The sequence below is a fragment of the Condylura cristata genome, unplaced genomic scaffold (assembly GCF_000260355.1).
Source record: "Condylura cristata isolate star-nosed mole 26May11 unplaced genomic scaffold, ConCri1.0 scaffold00007, whole genome shotgun sequence".
NCBI lineage: Eukaryota > Metazoa > Chordata > Mammalia > Eulipotyphla > Talpidae > Condylura > Condylura cristata.
This window is the reverse complement of record NW_004567108.1, coordinates 48888373-48899236: the sequence shown is the minus strand read 5'-3', so window position 1 is coordinate 48899236 and position 10864 is coordinate 48888373. Positions and strand designations below refer to the sequence as shown.

General features: G+C 32.6%; 1 protein-coding gene across 1 annotated transcript in view; it reads right to left on the bottom strand.

Annotated features, from left to right (window-relative positions):
• SLC38A9 (solute carrier family 38, member 9) overlaps positions 1–10864 on the bottom strand; it is a 47108-nt gene that overhangs the window by 25069 nt on the left and 11175 nt on the right. The window contains exons 3-6 of the mRNA XM_004678314.2: positions 2866–2998; positions 1251–1372; positions 1083–1146; positions 758–851 (exon numbers count right to left, since the gene is read on the bottom strand). Of these exons, the coding sequence (XP_004678371.1) occupies positions 758–851; positions 1083–1146; positions 1251–1372; positions 2866–2998 (413 nt within the window). The remainder of the gene's footprint in view (positions 1–757; positions 852–1082; positions 1147–1250; positions 1373–2865; positions 2999–10864) is intronic.

The window sequence follows — 10864 nt, the reverse complement described above, 5'->3', positions numbered from 1 at the left end:
AGGCGGGAATCGAACTCAGTGCAGTGCTTTAACCCGCTGTGCCACCAGGGAGGGCCGGAACTAAATATTTTTATGAAAGCACCAAGTAATTTGTAGATAGATAGGTAATGGATATGAATAAATAATAAAATTAAGAGAAAATATACCAAAGCTTAGGAGAGACAGAAAAAAAAAATTGAAGACACAGCATGGACTATACATTAATACTTGCTAAGAGTCAAAAAATAATTTATGTTTACATAGATCCTAAACTATTTTAAAAAATTTTTAAATTTAAAATATTTTCCTAATCCAGAATGTAGAGGTGAATGGAAGGACTACCTTGGTATAACTTTGAAAATTCATTCAAACTTACATTTATATTTTCATAGTATTCTAAAATTTAGGACTTTTGGCAGTTCAAAGAATCACCACTATTTGATAAGAATCAGCATTCTGAATTAAGTTCTAGCAAAGACCTATTTAAAGAACATGACTTTTAAAAATTATTCTTATAAGAAAATTAGCAGCAAAGAACTTTTTAAAATTATTCTTATAAGAAAATTAGCAGCAAAGAACACAACCTGCAATGAATGCCACAACCTGCAAAGGCAGCCACTAATTCTTAATAAAGTCATTAAAAGAATACCATGAATTATAGAGTGAAATCTGTAGACACAAAATAGTTCATACACTGTAATGTACACATGGGTGATCTACCTCACAGGAAATACCTGTTAATACCCATATCACTATTTTAACTGTGGTAAATTCTTACTTATCATACAACGTGATTTTACTACTCTGTAGCAGCAGTAAAGTGTTAAAAGGCCCATCAGCAAGATGACACACAATCCTGTGGTAAATCCAGCCTGTTTAAAAATAAAAGTGTAGAACATGTATTATCATATTAGAGTAACTCCACATCCAACCATGTTATGTTATCCCAATTATGATAAAAACTTGTGTCCTAATGGAAAATTAAATATTGTCACCATTTTCTTTAATAACCTTTACATACATTTATTAAAAAATTTATTAAAAAAATTACAATACAAAAAAAGGGAGGGAAATCAAGTAAAGTGTACCAAAAATTGTATTACCTGTTTTATGCCCCAAGGAATACTTAGTATAGATGTTCCCATCATGGTATTCCAAATCATAAAACTGAAAACAAGGAATTTGACTTGTCAAACACTTTAATTAAGACAAAAATAATCTAAAATCTTCATTCACTTATAATTTAAGTTCAAAAAGAACAGTTTACTTACATGGTTACTAAACTGGTGTTTTTACCATAGCCTTCTGTGTAACTTTGAAGTTTATAAGCAGAACCTAATGGACTATATACATAGCACTCTTCTGGAGCTGGAACTACATGATCTGGGGCAATCTGGTAAAAAAAAAAAAAAAAAGAAAAGAAACAGAAATGCTAGCACCAGTACATGTGCAAAGTGATTTCTATATATACTGGTACTTGTTTTCTACATATAATCCTGTATCATAATAAATTCCATGCTGTCAAATTCAACAAAATAACTCCAACTGATGGCCAGTAGGAGAAAACTAACTATAATACATCTTATGGAGCCTTAGATATACTTGGGCAAGAAACACTGGCTTAGCGATAGAGGAGTTGAGCTTATAGAAAATATAAGATACAATAGCGAAACAGTTCTAAATACCATGAACAATCTGTATGATTCCCGTGCATACTGTATACTGAAGAGTAAGCACTCTTTTTCAATGTAAATGAAGAACTAAAGGAGTAAGAGCTTGAAAACTATAAACTGTTCATCAGAAATGAGATAAATTCTTAGAATAGGTAACTGCCAAAATATTTTTCTCTTAATTTTCTTTAGAAAGGAGGAAGAGTCAGCAAGGCTGAGAGGAATTTCAAAATTCAAGTACTGAACTCCTATATGAGGATGGTTTTAGCAAAGAAGTAGGTAAGGAAATTAAAACTAAAGAATTGAGAAGTCATTGTGGTAAAGAAGGGAATAATAAATACATTATAAATAACAAATACTTAAGTAAATATTGGAGCATAAGAAAAATAATGCAAACTGCCTAAGGGTAAAAAAAAAAAAGAATCTTTTAAAACATTTAATGAATGCTGGTTTCTTTCTTTCTTATCATTAATACCTACTAAAATAATTTTTTTCCTAGAATATTTCCATTTTCCTTTATGCTTTCAAGTATCCAAATATCTTATATGTGATAATTCTCAAAGAATCTAACTGACTTATAATTTTGATCTTAATACAAAAATAGATTTTCAGAAGCCAAGGGTCAACAAATATGGCCCTTGGGCCCAATCTGACCTGCAACATGATTTTTATACCTTTCTTATGCTAATTGTTTTATATTTTTAATGGTTACAGCACATAAGTGAAGAAGACTATGTGACAGCATTACAGAGTTGCAAAGCCTAAAATGTTAGTATCTGCCCTTTGGTGGCTCTTATTTTTGAGCTATTAAAAAAAATTGCTAAATAGGAACAAATATATTTATGTATGTGTTTTAGTTTCCTACTAATGAAGAAAATTTCCAAAAACATTTTTCTTCTGTAGTTTCAAACTTGAAAATGGAACAGAGTAACAGAACCTCATTATTTATATTATTCATTGACCTAAAGCCTAAAAACCCTAAGGATTGGGGATTGTAGAATTTAATCCAACAAATATGGTTGCTGTCAACATGCCAGGTTAGATAAGAATGAACAAGCCTAAGACATGTATTAATTACTATCTCTGACTTTTTCCATGATGCTGTCCTTGGAAGATGTCCAGCAAAAAGTTCAAACACTGGGAGTTGTCCTGGCTTATATTGTTCACTGTTCATTTCAACTTAACTTCAGACAATTAGCAATGCTTTGCCTCTTACCAGTGCCTTGTCTGTAGGAGCAGTGAGCCGGCTGTAGTAATGAATCCTCTTGTTCATGGCAGAAGCATGGTCACTAACCCTCTGAATGACATCATTCACATTGACGATGTTTGTGGGCTCTATATAGAAAGGCCTAGAGAAGGGAATATACACTTGACAAAGAACGTTCAGGCAGAAATTCTGGAAGTGAGCCATTGGAGAAAATAACTTCTTGTCCTCCATTAGAAATGGGATGTATCAAGTCAAGGCATTCACTTCTCACTTTTGGTGGGAAAAGAAAATGTCACAAAAGAAGTATTATCTAATCCACAGAACAAAGCTTTTGTCTCACAATACTTTTAATTTAAACACACTTTTTAAATCTTAGCAATAGAAGAGACATAGCAGAAAGTGCTTCAACTAGCTATTAAAAAGAAATAGAGCAGCTGTCCATTTCAACAGGCACAATTTTGAATGTTCTCTCAAAAAGCTTTTGGCACCAAATCAGAGAAATGATGGACAAAAGCGTTCCTATACTAAAATGTCTCCTTTACTCTTTTATGATTCAAAGTTACTTCCCACAATAAAGAGTATTCTCATTTCTAGCTTTGTGTGCTTAGGATTAGTAACCTGAACCATCTCCCTTGTAAGATTTACCAAAAGTCTTATCAAATGAAACATCAAGACACTGGAGATAGTTTCCTCATTCTGCTTTTCTTGATTTTCAATAACATATCATCATGCTATTTTATATATATATATATACACACATATGTAATACATACACACACATATGTATGTCCTTCCTGTGATTGTGTCCAATCATTTTCAGAGATAAACCCCTTCAACTTCTTATTCAAATCCAATTTATTTCTAAACTATCACTAATAAACTATCAACATAGGAAGACCAGGCAGAATTACATGATAGGGTTGTTTTCTCTGCTGATTCTCATATCCCTTGAAGTTACATGACATACATAATCACATAATGAAGGGAGGACAGTCAAGATATTTATCATTGATTCTATGTAATGCCTTTATACTGGCAGTTTCTGAAAGAAGACTTCAAAAATCAAGAGATTGAAATGTTAATTTTTGTTATTAGTCCAGGTAACTATGATATTAGAAAAATGGGTGTATAGCAGACATCTCTGAAATACAGAGAACTACAGGAGACTCTACAAATATCTTTATGACAATAAATTGGATAATCTAGAAGCAATGGACAAGTTCTTGAATGATATAATCTTCTCAGACTGAATAAAGAAGAAATAGAAAACAGCAGATGAATTACAAGAAAGAAAATGAAATAGCAATCAAAAAGCAAAATGCCAGAGCAATGCGATTTTACTAGTGAGCTCCACCAAAACTCCAAAGATAAACTAACACACATTCCTCTCAAATGCTTCCCAAAAACAGAAGAAAAGGGACTGCTTTCAAACACATTTTATGAGGCCAACATTACTCTGATACCAAAAGTAGACAAAGACATTACAAAAAAGAAAAATATAGACCAATATCCTTGATGAACACAGATGCAAAAATCTTCAACAAAATCTTAGTCAAATTCAACAATACATTAAAAGGATCACATATCATGACCAAATAGGATTTATTCCAGGTTCAACCTCCAAAAATTCATCAATGTAATTTACCATGGAATAAAAGGAAAGATAAAAACCATATGATCATAATAAATGCAGAAAAGGCATTTGACAAAATCCAGAATCAATTTATGATAAAACAATAAAGAAAAAACAGGGGTAGAAGAAACATTGCTCAATATAATAAAGGCCATATATGCCAAATGCACAGTTAAGATCATATTCAATAGTGAAAAACCGAAAGTTTCCCCTCCAAGATTAGTTCTACAAAATGAAGATGTCCATTGTCAAAACTACTATTCAATACAGCATTGGAAATGTTAGCTAGTGCAATTAGGCAAGGAAAAGACATAAAAGGAATCCAGATTGGAAAAGATGTGAATCTATCACATTTGTAGGTGACATGATAACATACATACAAAGCCCCAAAGACCTTACTAAAAAAACTATTGAAACACTTAAACAGTATCGGGAGTGGTAGGCTACAGAATCAATACACAAAAATCTGTTGTGGGGCCTCCTTGTTGGCACAAGGGGTTAAAGTGCAGCACTGTGGAGCTATTCACAGTCACTGCCCTATGAGTTCAATCCCCAGCCTGGAGGTGACCCACATGGAGCAGCACATCTCTTTTGTTTCGCCCAGTCCATTCTGGTGAATCCCCCCACATCCCCCCAACAAACTGCTGGCCTGTACCCCAGTTTTAGTATGCATAAATAAAATTTAAAAAAAAATCTGTTGTGTTCCTATATATAAACAATGAACTGGAAGAAAAAGAAATCAAGCAAACAATCCCATTTATAATGGCATCAAAACCAGCTAGATATCTAGGAATAAATCTAAAAAAGAAGGTGAAATCCTGTGCAACAAAAAGTATGAGATATTATTAAAATAAATAGAAAACAAAGAAATGGGAAGCTATTTCTTGTTCATGGATTGACAGAATGAACACTGTTAAAATGGCCATATCACACAGTTACATAGATCCAATGTAACCCCAATAAAAGTTTCAATGGCATTTTTTAAAGAAATAGAAAAAAAATTACTAAAATTTATCTGGAACCACAAAAGACCCTAAATAGCTAAATAATTCTGACAAAATGGAAAAGAGGTGCCAAATTCCCAGGCTCCCAAACTATATTACAAGTTAGGTAATCAAAACAATATGGTGTTAGAATTAAAAATAGATACACCGTTGAATGTAATAGAATTGAGAGCCTAAAAACTGCCCCCCCCATAGACAGTTAATTGATAGAAAAGGATCCAAGAATATACAATGGAGAATGTAAAATCTCTTCAACAGGGACTTTCCTGTCCAAACTCTATGGAAAACAGAACAGAACTTTCTCAAAATATTAAAAATAAATCTGTCATGTGATCCAGCAGTTTCCTCCCTCAGTAACTATCAATAAACCAGCACACAAATATGAAGGGATATATGCATTCCTATGTTAACTGTAGTGCTATTTACAACAGCCAAACTATGGAAACAATGAAAGTCCCTAATGACAGATGAACAGATTAGAAGGTGTGGTACATGTATACATGCACCCCCCCCACACACTTAAAAAAATGTACTACTACTCAGCTATTAAAAAGATGAAATCTTGCCGTATGTAACAATATAGATAGAATTAGGAGGGAATATGCTAACCAAAGTAAGTCAGAAGGAGAAAAATAACTCTATTTACTAATGGAATATAAAGAAACAAAACAAAAGAACTGGCAAAACTAAACCAATAAAAAATTCCAAAAGTCTGCCTGCAGAATTGAGGATACCAGAAGCAGAGGGTTGAGGTGGGAAGCAAAATGAGGAGGATGCCCAATAGACAATAGCAGAAGACTACTGGTGTTTTGATGGTATGCCAGATATGGTAACATGTGCCCCTAAATCATATTGTGTTGGAAACTAATGTTACCTCAATTAAAAAATGATACAGTTTAAGTGGAAGAAAGAAAAGACAAAAGTGGTCACACAGAAGTTAAATTCAGTCTAACCTTTCTAATTAGCAAATGCAATCTTTGAAACTTTCTTTTATTACTCAGCCTTCACCACAGCACCTAAATATGGTGGGTACTATATAGTTAAATTCAACAAACATCTAAGTAGAGCACTTGCTAGAGATCAATATGACAATTATCTACATTAAGTATGTAATTACCAAGTAAATCAAGTGGTGTTAATAAATCCCAAGAGAATGTAATGAAAATGAAAAGGTCAGAGGCTGAATATGCTATCCTAATTTATAAATGTGGTAACTTTAGGCAATGACCAATGCTCAGGAAGCATAGTGGCATTCTACCTATCTACTGTGATTCTTAGTATAATGTAAAAACATTCATATCTAAGAGACATCATACCTGTAGTCAGATTCTATAGGACATCCCTTCTTATTTTGTAGAATGCCCCATGAAATTCAAGAGATAATTGCAGCTTTAGTAACACCATGAAGCAGAGGTTGAAGCTAACCATGGGTTACTAAAAGTGGTAAGCATGATACTCATAGAACTAGAATCAGATGTTCTACTTGCAAGTTTTTAATTCTGAAAATTCAATGGCATTAATATCATCTATTGAGTTGGTTTGAAATTCTGCTGAAAAGCAGTCTCGGAAGTGCTAAATTCTTGACTCCTGGCCAACTGCACAAGTGTTAACTGTACCAGTTTAATTGGCATGATTACTGAGGGCAGAATGATTCAAAGTTTTTCTATTCTAACAATTTTCATCAAGATGCGAGTGCTTGTTCAAAAAAATATTTTGGAATCTTCGCAATACCATTCCTTTTTAAAATATAATATATATGATAGGCATTTTAACTGAATTAAGTTAATTAACAGAATTTTAACATAAACATGCTTACAGCTTCATCTAAGAAAGCAAACAAATATATAAATAAGCCAGTTGGATCTGTAAACACTCTCTTTAATACTCTACATCAAATAATTTTCAGAAGAAAAAATGTGAAACTGGGACGTTTATTTTTCAATAGTTTCACATGACAGGTACTTATCAATGTTATTCAAAATGTAGCTAAACTATGCCACAATGAAAACAAATTATGACCATTCAGGTAGAAGAAATTCTATTTGTCTCACAGTATAAATATTTATGGTCATGCTACAGAAGAAATGTTTTTAACATTCAACAAAAATTTAAAACTATTTTAAAATGTGGCTCAAAACCTTATATTTAATACACTCATAAACAGAGAAGCCTTATATCTATCTAACACCTTTTCTAGTTTCCACTCCTTAAATTCCTTAAAAATTTTTGGCTTTTCAATCTGTCTCCACCCTTCTACTGACCAGTTATGCTTCTCTGAAATATAATAACAATTCTATGACTCGCAGAAAGGCTCATGAGCAATATGAATATATTAACTTAAAACTTCATTTTATGTGACTTTGTTCACATCCCTATAAAAGCTAAAACACCCAAACACCTGTAAAATTGGAGTAGCTGTTAAAAAATGAACAAGAAATCAAGTATTGAAAAATCTCATGCAAATAAACATTCAAAATAATGACTACCATAATACTTGTTTCTCCCAGCTTGTAAAACATTATATGTCTGGCAGGCAACTTTTCAATAAAGAAGACAGAAAAATTAATCAAGACAGTGTATCTAGAAATTCCTGCTGTTACAAGAAAAACACTGATAGTTTATAACTTGCTTAAATGTTTTTCAACCTTTCCTCTGCTACCTACACAACTAACCATCCTCCTTCACAAAAACCCTATGACTCTATACTCCAATTTTACTATCTCCAAAGATTGAGGCTATATAGTGCCAATTAAGTATTAGGCATTGCTCCAAACATTAAACAATAAAAAGAACATAGAATCTAGGACACAATATACTTCAGTAGATTGAGGATTGATTAATAAAAAGTCACTACTTGGTGACTTTGATATGAGCAGTTTCAGTGGGGTGATAATGAATCTTTGAATCTAGTATTAAACATAAAATAAATCAAAGTACTAGTCATAAACATGAAGCAAATGACATACTAGTATCTTGGTATTTAGCCCATGTAATCTACATATACTACTGGTATATGTCACTATTAATTGTACAGAGTATAAAATGTTTAAAAATCAGTGAAATTAATCATTTAACATATTTCAAATATGTTAATTTCAAATATCAAAAGAGGAATAAAACAGAAAGCTAAAATATTTTAATTCTAATGTAAATTCTTAGATAGGACTATAGTTAATACTTCTTTCCCCTTTGTATCCTTCTGCTCAGGGTACCTTCCAATCCAACAATCTTAAATATTTAGTGCCCCTGTAACCAATACTTCATACCAGCTAGGTTACGCCTTCATTCTGGCCAGAAGTACTTTTGATTTCTCTCCTAATTAGTCTATGAAGGATGGTTCTGTTTATTAACGGCACTCCCTTCCACCAGCAGAGAGATTAGCTGCCTTCTAAAGACTGTCTTGAAATCAATGTTTCCTTTCCCTCCTCATTCTTCCTCCTGTGTGTGTGTGTGTGTGTGTGTGTGTCTAGGGGATAACTGCTAGAATTGAGTGGTAAGGATGTTAGGAACAAAGGAGAATAAAGATTGTAGGAGAAAGAATAGAGAGACATAATTTCTTTTTTTATTTCTCCAAAACTATCAATTGTAGAAATGCAAAGGATTTTTTGGTGTTGTTTATTTTTAGTAACAACACTAGAATGAAGAATTATATAAACTCTGAGAACATTTTAAACAACATCTACAAGTACCTACGAGTAAATGTCAGCACGACAGTTCTTCAGTTTTCTCTGGGCTGATTAATAAATCAATAAAACTACCACCACCATGAATTTTCTATCCAGAAAAAGTTCCAAATGGGACACTATTCCACAAGCAAGATTAGGAATGTGGGAAAAACACCCATGATGGCGCAGTTCTCCACACAACTCCTTCTATCTAATTTAGGAGAGTGTCAACATAAATCACTATCTCAACTTATTGAAGTGTTAAAAACTGAGAATTATTAACTCAGTAATTTGAAAGAAAGAGCTGTTTTAATTATAGTTTCAGCCTGCAGTGTCATGTCAATGACTACCCCCTTCTTACACAACTCTACCAAAAGAATTTCTGGAAAACAAGTAAAATTCCAGTTTCGTAACAGTTTTCCCATAAAAAAAAAAAACAGTGGAAAAGAAGAAAAATGTCAGACCAGCATTTAACTAAAATTTCCTTTCCCTAAAAACTGAAAAGGTAATGGAAGAAAGTAAAAAAAATTCATCAGTATCTATATATTGAGACAAATCTTGTTTTTAATATAGACATGATTTATAACATGAAAATAAAATTGCTTTGTTATCTTACTTCAGTTATCTAGAAACTGAAAACACAAAACCCAAAACTTACCTCCTCTATAAACAGATCACCAAAGGAAAAGAGCCTGTTTCTTATTTCTATAACTTAAGAAAGGACACTTCACAGCAAGCCTTAGAAATCTCACCCTGGCGTGTCTCAAGAAAGGCCAATGGGCTACGGTAACTTCTGCCTTTGCCCACCAGAAAGATGGTAACAAAGACTGTATTCCAAGTGAAATGGCTATATTTTCAACATAGAAGGCAAATATTTTGATAGCCTGGCCAGAATCTACTGTTGGTTGGATGGCATGTTATAAAACCAACGTTTTATAAACAAAATATGAGATAAATGAGGAAAAAAAGAAAATAAACAATGCTAGAAAGGAATTTTGAAAAATAAATTTTCATACCTTTCTAGAAAACAGTTTGGCTACCTGTATAAAGCCTTAATCATGTTCATATTCTTTACTCTAATAATTAAACTTCTGAGATTATTAGAAGTAAATAAAAATATGGATATATATGGTATGTAGAAAGGGGCTATCACATTATTTAAAATAATTAAAATTGTAAAATTAATATTTAAATACTGTTAAATTATGATACATTTAAATATGGGTTTACCTAAAATGTTTAGAAAGAATTCTTCATATGAAAGAATGTTTCAAATACAATTGGGGGGGGTGCATTTCAGTGACTCTTAAGGATAATTTTTATTTCAAGGGCATGAGACATGGGAAGCACTGGAGATTGTTTTGTTGTCCAAAAGGGCATTTTGATTAGAACAGATTTTATGAGAACATTTTTATTAGAAGCAATTGTGGAGATGGAGTGAAATTAAGGCAAATAAAATTAACTTCTCCAGAAACAAAGCAAGAGGTATCCCTAGGGGTCACAGCAACAGGAAGTACTAGTCTCAGTGGCCATTTACAAAGGAGTTCTTAAAGTCCTCCTTTTAAAACCAGGGGCTGATAAATAAGGAATAAGCAAGTTTGGTCCATGATCTGCTTTCATAGTTTTACTGGAACAGTCAGGACCATACAATTTTATATCATCTCTGGCTATTTCTATCACTCTGTGGCAAAGTACATTACTCACAA